This window comes from Pelophylax lessonae, assembly GCF_965119305.1.
Source record: "Pelophylax lessonae genome assembly, chromosome: 11".
Lineage (NCBI taxonomy): Eukaryota > Metazoa > Chordata > Amphibia > Anura > Ranidae > Pelophylax > Pelophylax lessonae.
Genome location: NC_138778.1, coordinates 175,683,979 through 175,697,849, shown reverse-complemented (window position 1 = coordinate 175,697,849; position 13,871 = coordinate 175,683,979). Strand labels below are relative to the sequence as shown.

The 13,871-nt window shown below is 46.0% G+C and overlaps 1 protein-coding gene across 3 annotated transcripts in view; it reads left to right on the top strand.

Moving 5' to 3' along the window:
* Positions 1 to 1,773: 1,773 nt before the first annotated feature.
* ATXN7L3 (ataxin 7 like 3) overlaps positions 1,774 to 13,871 on the top strand; it is a 60,621-nt gene continuing 48,523 nt past the window's right edge. For 2 of the 3 annotated variants that reach the window (XM_082271708.1, XM_082271707.1), the window contains exons 1-2: positions 1,776 to 2,000; positions 10,759 to 10,876. In XM_082271708.1, coding sequence (XP_082127834.1) covers positions 10,826 to 10,876 — 51 coding nt within the window. In that variant the 5' untranslated portion in view covers positions 1,776 to 2,000; positions 10,759 to 10,825. Of the gene's footprint in view, positions 2,001 to 10,758; positions 10,877 to 13,871 lie in introns of all 3 variants that reach the window. The other variant, XM_082271709.1, reaches the window with a different exon arrangement.

The following is a 13,871-nucleotide window of genomic DNA, read 5'->3' as shown; positions in this document are numbered from 1 at the left end:
GGATTAGGGTTATCATTGGGATTGGGGTTAGGATTAGTATATGAGTTAGCAGTGGCATTTTAAGAGCATTAAAGGGCCCGGGCAATGCAGTGCACTGGGGCCCCGCCTACACAATCACCCATGAGAATAAAAATGGAAATTATCGATAAGGCGATATTTATTGGTACAGCAGTGCTAAGCTATTGACAGCTTCCAAGGCTGACGGCTGGGTCCGGGGAACACACACACGCACGGGAGTCAGACTCTACTGTCCTGTGTGTGCCTGTTCCCGTGGTGGCAGACAGGCATTCCTGCAGTTGTGGGCTCCCCCCCCATGGCCCAAGAGGCCTGACAGCAGCACAGAGCCGACAGGCGCTTGCCACCTGTTACGTTCAGTGGCGGGATGCACACGGGAATCGGGACTAATGCTTGGCTGGGGCTGGATCGCTGGGTAGGTGGGGCCCCCTGGGCAAGTGGGGACCCTGGGCAACTGCCTAGCGTGCCCATTCGGTAAAATGGCCCTGTGGGTTAGGGTTATCATTGGAATTAGGTTTAACATTGGGATTAGGGTAATCATTGGGATTAGGGCTATCATGGGGGTTGGGGTTACCATTAGGATTAGAATTATCATTGGGGTTAGGGTTACTATTAGGGTTAGGGCTATCATTGGAATTAGGGTTACTATCAGGATTGGAGTTACAAATGGGGTTGGGGGTTATCATTGGGTTAGGGGTTACCACTGGGATTAGAATTATCATTGGGTTAGGGTTATTATTGGAATTAGGGTTCCCATTGGGATTAGAGTTACAATTGGGTTTGGGGCTACCATTGGGATTAGATTTATCATTGGCTTTAGGGTTACTATTCAGAAAATGGCTACCATTGAGGCTAGGTTTACCACTGGGGTTAAGGTTACATTTTTTGGCACAAAAACAGTTAAAATATTGCTGAATGAAGCTTCCTGAACACTCAGGATCCTGCACCATAGCAACCATTGATGTAAAAGCCCAGCTGCCTGCCTCCCCTCAACCAACTTAGTTCCTCATCTCAGGAGCCTGCCCCGTAACAACCAACGATGCTGAGAAGCCCATAAACGCGACACACAGGTGTTGTCAGGTGTATGCCTTGGTTAGTTGCCACCTGAGGTGGGTGTTTTATCTTCTTTTCATTGCCCCTGTGTGCCACCAACCACAGCCCCCTATTTTTAACCCCCTCCACTTTGGTTTTGTCTCAGCAGCCAATGATGCTGTAGCCCAGCCAGCATCCTAGCAACCTGCGCGTCATTGGTTGCTAGGATGCAGGCAGCTGCAGCATCATTGGGTGTTATTGTACAGGCGGTGCCAACATCCTAGCAACCAGCTCAGTATCACCCACCACTTTGTTGTGCCCACCCTCCGCTCCATCCAACTAAGAGAAAAAAGTTCTGCCTGGATTTGGGGGTTACCACCATTTTCCTTTTTGAGGTATTTGAGAACACAGTTTGTATATAAAATCTACATCTGTATAGACATGTGAGCAGATTTCATAGTTATTTAGATTTAATATCAATAGAAGACGCTATGAGGCTGGATCAAGCCTTATCGATCGCTATAGCTCAGCTCTCAACTCCTGACAACAATACCTACACTGCGAAGCAGCTCTCTGCTCTATTTCCATGACAACGCCACATAGCCTCGCCCCCCTTTTTCCTACTACTGGCATCTTATCAACTCGCTCACCCCGCCCTTCCTCCTCGCTGATTGGCTGCGGCCCTTTGTTCCCTCCCCGTTCATTGGCCGCCGTGTTTTTTCTTCTCGTCTCATTTATCCTCGCAACACCGTAGTGCTGCAGTCTGGAGGAAACCGCAGTGGATCCCCGAGCGTGGATGCTGCTGTTCGGGGCGGGCACGCCCAGAGTGGGCGTGGCATGCGGCTCGATGTTCTCAGCCGGCGATTGAGGCCGCCTGGGCAGGCTAAAATGGCGGCTGCTGCTGTTAGGTACTGAGGAGACCGGACAGAAGAGGCAGACAGGACTAATGCTGGGTAGGAACAATGGGGTGTACTGGGGGGAGGCTGGGCTGGTCAGAGGGAGCCATGTTTGTGTGGGAGATGGGAGGAGGGCTGTGTGTGTCAGTGGTGTCCCCCTGTCTATGGAGTGTGTATTGTGCAATGGGCAGGCATGGCACTCACAGGCTGGGGGAACCACAAGGCCCAGCATGGCTCTGAGCTGTGAGGGGACCTATAGGCCCCAGTATGGGCTGTGTGTATACAGGGGGCACTCTAGGTGGAGTGTGACCCCCTAATGGGACATTAAAGAGACCCTGTCACCGCTCTGCACATGCTAAAGTAATGGCAGATAGAAAAGACAAACAACTGCATGTTTTTCCTTTATTAAACCCACATTATGTATCATTCTTATCCTTTCCTGATAGGATTTTTCATTTATTTTTTCTGCTGAAGCAAGATATACGTGCCTGGGGCCATCACCGCCGCCGTTTCCTTGTGCAGAGGACTGCTGGCCCCGCCCCTGAGGGGACCCACTTCTGGACAGCCTATCAGAAGGCTCTGTATCACTCAGGCAGTGGTGTGGACACCTAAGGAAGGACCCCTCTGGATGTAAACAGAGAAAGTCTCGGGACCTGAGCGTCACATGACTGCAGCTTTGGTAGGTCACAAAAAAAGGCATTTAAAGGATAAGTTAAACTTTGGATCTTGTTACATCCGCTTTAAAGCGGAGTTCCGGGCACAGAATCGTTTTTTTCAATGAACATACCCCCGGGACAGTCAGGGCTAGTACATTCCACTATGGATAGCCTCTGATCTGTCCCGGTTCGCACTTTCCTGCAAGAAGAAATACTCACTTTTAAAATTTCTTCTCCAGCGTTGCCATCTCTGTTGTGGGCAGCTGAAGCCAGCGCAATCCTCTTCCGCGTCTTCTTCTCCCAGAATGCGCCTTCACCGGCCCCTCTCGTCACTTCCGGTGTGGCGCCGCATTCCTCCACAGCTTCTAGGCATGCCCAGAAGCTGTTTAGCAGGGAATGCGGCGTCGCACCGGAAGTGACGAGCGGGGCCGGTGCCGTCGCATTGATTCCTGGGAGCAATGACGTTCAGCTCCCAGGAATCATTGCAAACCGGAAGTGACGGCGCGGGCCGCGGCTGCAAAGGGAGGAAGTAGAAAATAGGTGAGTATTTCTATCTACAATTACGAGGTAAGTTAAAAAAAAAATAATCCTAACTATCCAATTCCTTTTCAGGGGAAGAAGAGCAAGTAGATGGCCACAAAATTGATTAGGTCGATTTTGTACCCGGAACTCCGCTTTAAGGGTGCAACATGCTCCCGTATTCTCCCTCTTGATTCCCCCTTTCTTCCCTCCCCCTCCGCTTCCTTTTTCAAAAGCTGAACTTATCCTTTAAATGGAACTCTACTCCTCTTCTCTCCAGCGCTCTGGTGTCCTAGGGCTCCCTGCCGGCCGTTGTCATTTTCAGTCATTCTGCTTCTGGGTACCGATCTCTAGCAGTTCCCATTGGCTGGACCAAGATGACGTCCCTGCTGCGCAAGCCTAGGAGTTAGTTCATCTCAGCATTGCCGAAATTGTACACTGAGCTGCGCGTGGGCAGGGAATTTTACAGTGTAGAAAGGCAGGTAAACGTGTAAAGAAGAGCTATACTCTCCTTCAGTCCAGCGGGTCTGGATTGCCGGCTGCTATCATTGGCCAGGCTGAAATTACCTCACTCCTGTGCATGGGGGGGGGGGGGGGGGGTTCTTTCACCTTCGGCATTGACAAATGTTGTATAATGAGCTGCGTGTGCACTACTCACTGCACAGGAGCGGACAGGTAGGTAAGTAACTTTATGCAGAAGAGACGAATCATGTCTCTTCTACATTAAAAATCCTGCCGTTCAACCATTTTTTTTATTTTTTAGCATAAAGTTCCTTTTTAATACAGAAGAGATGTAGACTGGGCCTGTTCTCCATTTTTGTCTTTGTTTGCTAAGTTTCCAGAGGTAGAGGAGGGTAACTTCATCCTGGTGAGGGTCTTTTATGTATATTTTTCTAAATGTGTAAGTACCTGAATCTGACCTGGTGTTCTTCTCTTGCAGTCCCTGTACAGCAGAGCTTAGAATGCGAAAGAGAAGCAGCACAAGGAGCCCATGGCTGTTCTGCAGTGCTAATAGGAGGAGAGAGCAGAGAGATGAGCTCATCAGTCTTCTGCTTTGCCAGTCGCTGTCCAAACACGGACATGGGGTGGGGTGGAAGTGCTGTAAGTTTAAATAAAATTCCAGGCTAAACCTAACTAATCTCAAAAATGCTTCACCCCCCCCCCCCCCCCCCAACATCTCAAGGCTGACTAACTCGAGTAAGAAAGATGTTAAGATGTATATACTTGCCTATCTTCAGCCCACTTCAATCTGGTCATGTGGTCCGGCTCCCCTTTGTCAGCCAGTGATGGGTGCAGTGAAGAGGGCCTGGGTGATGTCACCACTCTGTCCTCTGCCCTACAGCCACCGCTGGCTGACCACTTGGCCAGATCGGACAAAATAGGGAAGTATATAATCACCGGCCACTTTATTAGGTACACTTGTTCTATTGCTTGGTAACAAAAATTGCTAATCAGCCAATCACATGGCAGAAACTCAATGCATTTAAGCATCTAAACGTGGTGAAGATGACACGCTGAAGTTCAATCCAAGCATCAGAATGGGGATTTAGGTGACTTTGAACGTGGCATGGTTGTTGATGCAACGGGCTGATCTGATCTGACTATTTCAAAAACTGCTGATCTACTGGGATTTTCACACACCACTATCTCTCGGGTTTACAGAGAATGGTCCGAAATAGAGAAAATATTCAGTAAGCTACAGTTGTGGGGACGAAAATGCCTTGCTGATGTCAGAGGAGAATGGGCAGAGTGGTTCAAGATGATAGAAAGGCAACAGTAACGCAAATAACTGTTGATTACAAGCAAGGAATGCAGAATCCCATCTCTGAATGCACAACACGTTGAACTTTGAAGAAGATGGGCTACAGCAGCAGAAGACCACACCGGGTGCCACTCCTGTTAGCTAAGAACAGGAAACTGAGACTACAGTTAGCACAGGCTCACCAGAATTTGGACAAATCTACAGCAACTCCTTGATGCTATCATGTTAATATGGACCACAATATCTGAGGAATGTTTCCAACACCTTGAATCTATGCCACGACAAATTAAAGCAGTTCTGAAGGCAAAAGGGGGTCCAACTCGGTACTAGCAGGGTGTACCTACTACCTAATAAAGTGGCCGGTGAGTGTACATATCTTTCTTACACAGGATAGTCAGCATAGGTGTTGGAAGGGGGAGGGAGCATTTTAAGACTAGTTGGGTTTAGCGTGCAATTCACATTGAGAAACCCTGGCCTCTTTCATTTCCTGTAGGTTCCCCTGGAGCCACCCATGTCTGCCTTAAGTGGCTGCTCCCCTGGGTATTCATTGGCAGGTAAATGGGTGGAGAGTCCAGCTACACTCCAGTGCTAGTGACCCATGCGCTAGGGTGAAGGATGGGACTTGTAGTCCTGCTGTGGCACTGCAGAAAGTCATGGGACTTGGTGATGTTTACAACACGTGCCCTCCAACCGGAAGTTCAGGGAAGCGGTGCTGGGGCATAAAGAGGAAGCTGCTTTGGAGAATGCACTGTGAGTGGGGAAGGGGCAAATGAAGGGTACCATCTCCCCTCCTCTAGTCATAGTGCTTTGCATTCTGCAGAAGAATACTATAAGTTCTGTGAATAAAGGGAGGGCAAGCAGGATTGATGCTTTGCGGCTGGACTTAAAGCGGAGTTCCACCCATTTTTATTAGGTTGGAATACATAGATCTTTGTAATCCCCTTTAAAATGGCTTTTACCAATGGAAACTTTTTTTTTTTTTTTTGCTAGTAAATACCTTAATTTCGGCTTTATTCCTCCTCTCCTCACTTCCTGGTCCGATCAGCGATGACGTCATTCGGCGATCCGCAGTGTCTGCTGGGATGTATTCTATTCCAGAAATCTCAGTAGCTGTATCTGTACTGAGCCGTGCCTGCCCCGCCTCCGCCCCGCCTCCTCTCATTCAGTTGCATTGTATGAATGTATTAAGGCCGTTCTCTGCCCCGCCTCCACCCCGCCTCCTCTCATTGAGTTGTATTGAGAGGAGGCGGGGCGGAGGCTGGGCAGAGAACAGCCTTAATACATTCATACAATGCAATTCATTGAGAGGAGGCGGAGGCGGGGCAGGCACGGCTCAGTACAGATACAGCTACTGAGATTTCTGGAATAGAATACATCCCAGCAGACACTGCGGATCGCCGAATGACGTCATCGCCGATCGGACCAGGAAGTGAGGAGAGGAGGAATAAATCCGAAATTAAGGTATTTACTAGCAAAAAAAAAAAAAGTTTCCATTGGTAAAAGCCATTTTAAAGGGGATTACAAAGATCTAAAGTTCCAAAAATGGGTGGAACTCCACTTTAACCCCTTAAATCACAACTGTGAGGTGTATCTGGTGTCAGTGGAGGGAAGATTCTACAGTAAGCAGTAGCCAGCAGGACATGAGCTACATATCATTAGAGGTAAATGATGTCCCTGGGGCTCTATCCACAACTACCCCCCCTAAATCCCAGCTGTGTAAATTTCAGAGCTGGATGGACAGAAGTATACATCCTTTGGTAGGTAGCACATCATACTCTGTTACACCTTAACAATCACTACTTCCCATTATGCATTCCAGCCAAGCAGTGATTACATGTTATTTGTCTGAACGCATGCTGTGATGTTGTGATTGTTAAAGGTGTAACAGAGTATGTTCTGTGGTGATTGAAGTGTAACAATACACCTTCCCACTCACAGGAAACATTATCCCAGCTTCCCTGCTAGTAGTGGAGGATACAAGTTTTCTGCCAGGTAAAACGAATCCCATAGATGGATTTCATCTGTGTATGTAGCCGTTTGTCAGCTTTGGACATAGCAGGTAAGTGTACTCCCCTACCTGTAAGTAATTCTACCTCGCATGTGTCAAACACAAGGCCCGCGGGCCGAATCCGGCCCTCCGGGCCATTTCATGTGGCCCTCCAGTCCATGTGCTTTCTACTTTTCAGCAATGCTTCCTCCCATCAGCAGCACATGTTAAGGGAGGGTGGAGGACTCAACTTCTGATGGAGGCTCCTGACGTCTTATGTAAGGGTAGGGGATGCTCTGAGCATCTAGTCTTACAACCGGCCCTTTTGAGGGCACTTGTATTGCTGATTCGGCCCTTGATTAAATTGAGTTTGCAGCCCCTGTTCTACCTTTTTTTTATTTTTTATTTCATTCCCCTAGTGTCCTGAAAACTTCAGTTATATTCTTGATAACCTCCGACACTTTTGGGAATAGTGGAGGCATCGCGTTTCTGAGAGGTCTGGCTGCCTCTTATGCCTGCGTTATCCAAGGTCCTGGCAGTGGACAGGGAAGCCTCACGCAATTGTCATAGCTAATCAGAACAGGTCACACAAAGCTTGCCTGACCACTGCCAAGAAGTTGGTTGATGTCGAAGGGGAAGCAGCTAAGATACTCCAGTGTGAGCAGCCTACTGTCTGTGTACCATCGACCAAACCTTTCCTCACTTCCTCTCCCAGAGACACAGCTGGAAATCGGAGGAGATCTTCTAATGTGAGGGTAATCCTCTTTGACCTAAACTAAAAAGATGGGTTTCACCTGAGATACGCTTTAAGAGATTAAGTCGGATTTGTCTATTGATAGGAGTTTGTTTACTTGCTATGTTTCTCTGGCTGTTCATCAGGTGGTGACAAGGTCTCTTTAATTTGGAGTTCTGGCCTACAACGCCAAGCTTCTTCTACTCTATTCTCCATCATAATAACTACAAAACCTTGGACAATGCTGAGATTTCCCTCAAAACATTTTATTCTCCAATAGCAGGTTTTGGTTGGACAATTTTTTTTTTGGGAGCATGTTTCTGATTTGGGTGGAGCCCTGCCTGCTTTTTACAATTGTTATTAATTAAGAAAGAAGGGGGGATATATTAGAGCTGCACGATTAATCGTTTAAAAATCACGATCTTGATTCAACCCCCCCTCCTCTTCCTTATTTCCATGATGCATACATTGCAGAGCTATTTAGCTCTGCTCACTCACAGCTGTCAGAAAAAAAAAGCCTCCAGCGAATGTTTAGCAACATTGTTCAGCACTGGGAGATAACTGTAAACAATGTATCAATTTGTTTCTTTTAGATAAAAGGTATGAACATCATCCTTTTAAATTAAGGCATTTTAACCACCTAAGACCAGGCCTTTTTCTGACACTTGTTGCTTTCAAGTTAACATCAGTATTTTTTGTTAGAAAATTACTTGGAACCCCCAAACATTATATATTTTTACCAGAGACCCTAGAGAATAAAATGGTGGTCGTTGCAATTTTTTTTGTCACACTGTATTTGTGCAACGGCCTTTCAAAGGCAATTTTTTGGGAGGAAAATACACTTTTTAATAAGTGATTTTTTTTTTTTTTTAATTTAACAGTAAAGTTAGCCCAATTGTTTTTGTAGAATGTGAAATATGTTATGCCGAGAATTGTGATCTTTATTCTAAGCAAAAAAAATTGATTCTCATTTTATCCAGAATCGTGCAGCTCTAGAATTGTATGTGTGTGTGGTATCTCTCAAAAGTGAGTACACCCCTCACATTTTTGTAAATATTTTATTAGATCTTTTCATGTGACAACACTGAAGAAATGACACATTGCTACAATGTAAAGTAGTGAGTGTACAGCTTGTATAACAGTGTAAATTTGCTGTCCCTCAATATAACTCAACACACAGCCATTAATGTCTAAACCACTGGCAACAAAAGTGAGTACACCCCTAAGTGGAAATGTCCAAATTGGGCCCAAAGTGTCAATATTCCGTGTGGCCACCATTATTTTCCAGCACTGCCTTAACCCTCCTGGGCTTGTATTTCACCAGAGCTTCACAGGTTGCCACTGGAGTCCTCTTCCACTCCTTCATGACGACCTCATAGAGCTGGTGGATGTTAGAGACCTTGCACTCCCCCCCCCCCCCCCCCCACCTTCCATTTGAGGATGCCCCGCAGATGCTCAATAGGGTTTAGGTCTGGAGACATGCTTGGCCAGTCCATCACCTTTACCCTCAGCTTTTTTAGCAAGGCAGGGGTCATCTTGGAGGTGTGTTTGTGGTCATTATCATGTTGGAATATTGCCCTGCGGCCCAGTCTCCAAAGGGAGAGGATCATGCTCTGCTTCAGTATGTCACAGTACATGTTGGCATTCATGGTTCCCTCAATGAACTGTAGCTCCCCAGTGCCGGCAGCACTCATGCAGCCCCAGACCATGACACTCCCACCACCGTGCTTGACTGTAGACAAGACACACTTGTCTTTGTACTCCTCACCTGGTTCCCGCCACACACGCTTGACACCATCTGAACCAAATAAGTTTATCTTGGTCTTATCAGACCACAGGACATGGTTCCAGTAATCCATGTCCTTATGCCCCATACACACGTGCAGATTATCTGCAGACTTTTGTCTGCAGACTTACCTTTTCTATGTAGTGCAAGGGCCTGCCGGATTGCATACAAATTGAAAGTGTTTAGGTTTGACCTCATATTATATGGTTTTGGTAAGTCTGCAGACAAAAGTCTGCAGATAATCTGCACGTGTGTATGGGGCATTAGTCTTCTTGTCTTCAGCAAACTGTTTGCGGGCTTTCTTGTACATCATCTTTAGAAGAGGCTTCCTTCTGGGACAACAGCCATGCAGACCAATTTGATGCAGTGTGCGGCATATGGTCTGAGCACTGACCGGCTGACCCCCACCCCTTCAACCTCTGCAGCAATGCTGGCCGCACTCATACGTCTATTTCCCAAAGACAACCTCTGGATATGACACTGAGCACGTGCACTCAACTTCTTTAGTCGACCATGGCGAGGCCTGTTCTGAGTGGAACCTGTCCTGTTAAACCGCTGTACGGTCTTGGGCACCGTGCTGCAGTTTAGTTTCAGGGTCTTGGCAATCTTATTATAGTCTAGGCCATCTTTATGTAGAACAACTATTTAATATTATTATTATATATCTTTTTTTTTTTCTTCAGATCCTCTGAGTTCTTTGCCATGAGGTGCCATGTTGAACTTCCAGTGACCAGTATGAGAGAGTGAGAGCGATAACACCAAATTTAACACACCTGCTCCCCATTCACACCTGAGACCTTGTAACACTAATCACATGACACTGGGGGAGGGAAAATGGCTAATTGAGCCCAATTTGGACATTTTCACTTAGGGGTGTACTTTCTTTTGTTGCCAGCGGTTTAGACATTAATGGCTGTGTGCTGAGTTATTTTGAGGGGACAGCAAATTTACACTGTTATACAAGCTGTACACTCACTACTCATTTCATCAGTGTTGTCACATGAAAAGATATAATAAAAATATCTACAAAAATGTGAGGGGTGTACTCACTTTTGTGAGATTGTGTGTGTGTGTGTGTGTGTGTGTGTGTGTGTGTATATGTATATATATTTATACCCCTTTAATTGTAATGCAATGTCAGTTTTGCTATGTTTATATTGCTGTGTGCAGCCATAAACATCCTTAGCTTTAATGTTTCGGAGTCAATTTGTATTGGTCTTGACAATTGTTTGTTTGTCTTGCCCAGTAAAGTAACTGGGTCATAATGCTCATGCAGTCTTCTGTCCTGATGTGAAAGTTTAGGTCGGAACAGAGGGTTCTCCCACTTTTAAAACTTGTGCTCAATGTTCTCCCTTTGTCGTCTTTTGTACAGATAAGGGGGGCTGGTCGTTTGTTCTCTGCCTGGCCAGGCATCCTCACCCACCAAGCATTGGTTGCAAATGAGAATGGAAGACATGTCTCTATCTGGCCTGGATAACAGTAAACTAGAGGTAAGGGTGAATTGCTTTAACAGAGTTGATTATTTAGGGTTAAGTTGAGGGGATGTGCCTTCATTCCTTGCTGGGTCTTCTCTGATTGCTTAGCAGTAGGTTTGAGTCCTGCCTAACGTTATTGACAACACAGTAGAAACCTATTTTGGTTGTTATGGTCTTAAAAGCAGACCTTCATCCTCCTTGTGTACTCCTTGGTCACTCCCTTCACATGGTATTTTTTTAGTACTTTTTTTTGCACATCATCAGGGACTGGCTGTCTCTTCTGATTCTTCCAGCTGTCCCCTGGTTATGCATTTCATGCACATCATCAGGGGTCTAGCTGCAAGAACTTGGAAAAGATAGCCAGCTCCCGATGACAAAAGTAAAGAAGATGGAAGTGACCGATTATAGGAGAACTTCACTGCAAGTGTGAGTGTATATATATTTTAGAGATAACCCAACAAACAAGGTAAGAGGGAATTAAAAAAGACTGTAAATTTAAGCAGAAGAAGAGGTATTTACCTGATGTTTGAGTGTTTTTTTTTTTTTTGATAATGCTAGGATTTAGGCAGCCATGTGCTAACATTTACGTTTGCAAAATCTAAATACCACCTATGTTAATGTGGAATTCCTGGTACCACCTGACTAATGTTAACCACTTCAGTACCAGACAGACACTCCCCCCCCCCCCCCCCCCCCCTTCCTGCCCAAGAAAATTTTCAGCTTTCAGCACTGTCACTTTTTTGACAATTGCACGGTCATGCAACACTGTACCCAAATTAAATTTATTTATTTATTTTTCCACACAAAGACACATTAATGGCTGTGTATTGAGTTATTTTGAGGGGACAGGAAATTTACACTGTTATACAAGCTGTACACTCACTACTTTACATTGTAGCAAAGTGACATTTCTTCAGTGTTGTCACATGAAAAGATATAATAAAATTACAAAAATGTGAGAGGTGTACTCACTTTTGGGTGTACTCACGTGTGTGTATGGATAGGTACTGATGGCCTGTCATATATATCTATATTGTAAGGCGTGTTCTTCTAACTTTATCAGTTTTATGTTGCAATTTATTATACCTTGTTTCCTAATCCCATTATCAAAAAAAAAAAAAATGGCACTAAGTTTTCTTTGCTTGACAAAATAAATAATTGGTCGTACATGAAAATTAAAATGTAATTACATCCAAGTGAACAGCCAGGCACTGGATGTCTGCCAGCACCCGTCTATATTATCAGCAGAGACAGAACGGACCTCTGCCTAGGTAAACAAAGCAGTGTTCCATTCTGCCAGGGATGAATTCTGTGTCCCTGCAAGGTAGAGAATAAAATCCATCTCTTCCCCTAGTGAAAGCACCTAACCCAATACACAAAAACACTGGCTAGGCACACAACCCTTTGATCGCCCTAATGCTTAACCCCTTCGCAGCCAGTGTCGTTAGTACAGTGACAGTGCATATTTTAGGACTGATCACTGTATTAGTGTCACTGGTTCCCACAAAGTGTCAATGTCTGATTTGTCTGCAGCAATATCACAGTCCTGCTATAAGTTGCTGATTGCTAACAATACTAGTATTAAAAAAAAAAAAAATCCTCTATATATACCCTAGTTTGTAGACACTATAACGTTTGTATAAACCAATCAATATATGGTTATTCGGGGTTTTTTTTTTTTTTACCAAAATTATAGTAGCTGAATACATGTTAGCAAATTTATGAAGAAACGGTGTTGGCAGAAAGTAAAAAATATTATTTATTTTTGTTCAAAATGTATCTTTCTCTTACGTCCTCCGACAGTCGCCGCCTCTTCATATTCGTCACATATGGGTATTAGACTTTGCTCCGAAGGAGTAGCTAGGCAACAGAATATGTTAACAATAAAGCTTTTAACATATCCCACCCTCAAGGGGTGGTCCCCTCAGTCAATATCCTCCTACTTCCTGCAACCATATCTCAGTTTTAATGTCTAGCTTGTCAGGAGTGGCTGGCTCTCTCTGTGCTGGGACTTTCTGTCCCAGACTCTTTCTTCTTTTTAATATTTTGTTTGAGTTTTCTCTCTACCTTTTTACTTAGCTGTTATTTTGTCAGCGTTAGTTAGTTCTTCGGACGAAGAGGATCATGCGGACTGGGTCTCGGGCTGATCCCCCTGGTCGCAGGTCGTGGGTCAGTGGCTTCCCAGTCTGCCATCGAGCGTTCAGCCAGGTAACGCTCCTGGCATAGTGAACGACCCATCCCTGTTCGGTGCAGGGATGATTGGTGAGGTGGCTACCTCACTGGACGCCGTGCGGTTTCTTAACCCCCATTTTGTGCGTCTTGAATTGCGACTCTCCCTGCCTCATGTGCAGCGGCTTGTTCGCCTGTGCGGGTCCCCCACGCCACGTGAGGTAAGTGTATTTATGTGGGGACCTGTCTGTCTGGGGGGGTGTCAGTCTGGGACTGTGTAACCTGCCTCTATTCACACTGCTTGTCTCCCTATCTCTCGGCTGCATGCTGTGGGCTGCAAGGGGGGGGGGGGGGGAGCTGTATGACACTGTGTGTGTCAGACTGGCCAGTGTGAGAAGCTGTGTGCTGTGGGGCATGTTTGGGCATATACAGCGATCGCTGCGGCGATCTGACATGTATTCTTATATTGGAATGTAATGTGTGTTTTGATGCACTGTGGAGCGGCGGTTTCGGCGCCAAACGACGCCATTTTGCCTACACCCGCTCCGGCCGCATGGTTTACATGCATGGCGGCCATTTTCTTGTAGCCTCCATAGGCTTACATAGAGCGCCCTGGCAGCATCACTTCCTCTTTCCAGGAACACCGATCGAGGCAGCAGCAGCGGCGAGGGTCTCCTCAGGTTTTATCCTTCTGTTCTTGCTATCCATTGCCTGTGTTCAGTTTGCATATTCCCTGTGGGGGTCTCATTGTGCTTGAGTGTGGTGCGATGGGCTGCGCTTGCCGCGCTTGCTTAAAAGGGGCAGTTAACCCTTGGTTGTCTGGCATTACAGGGGCAATGGA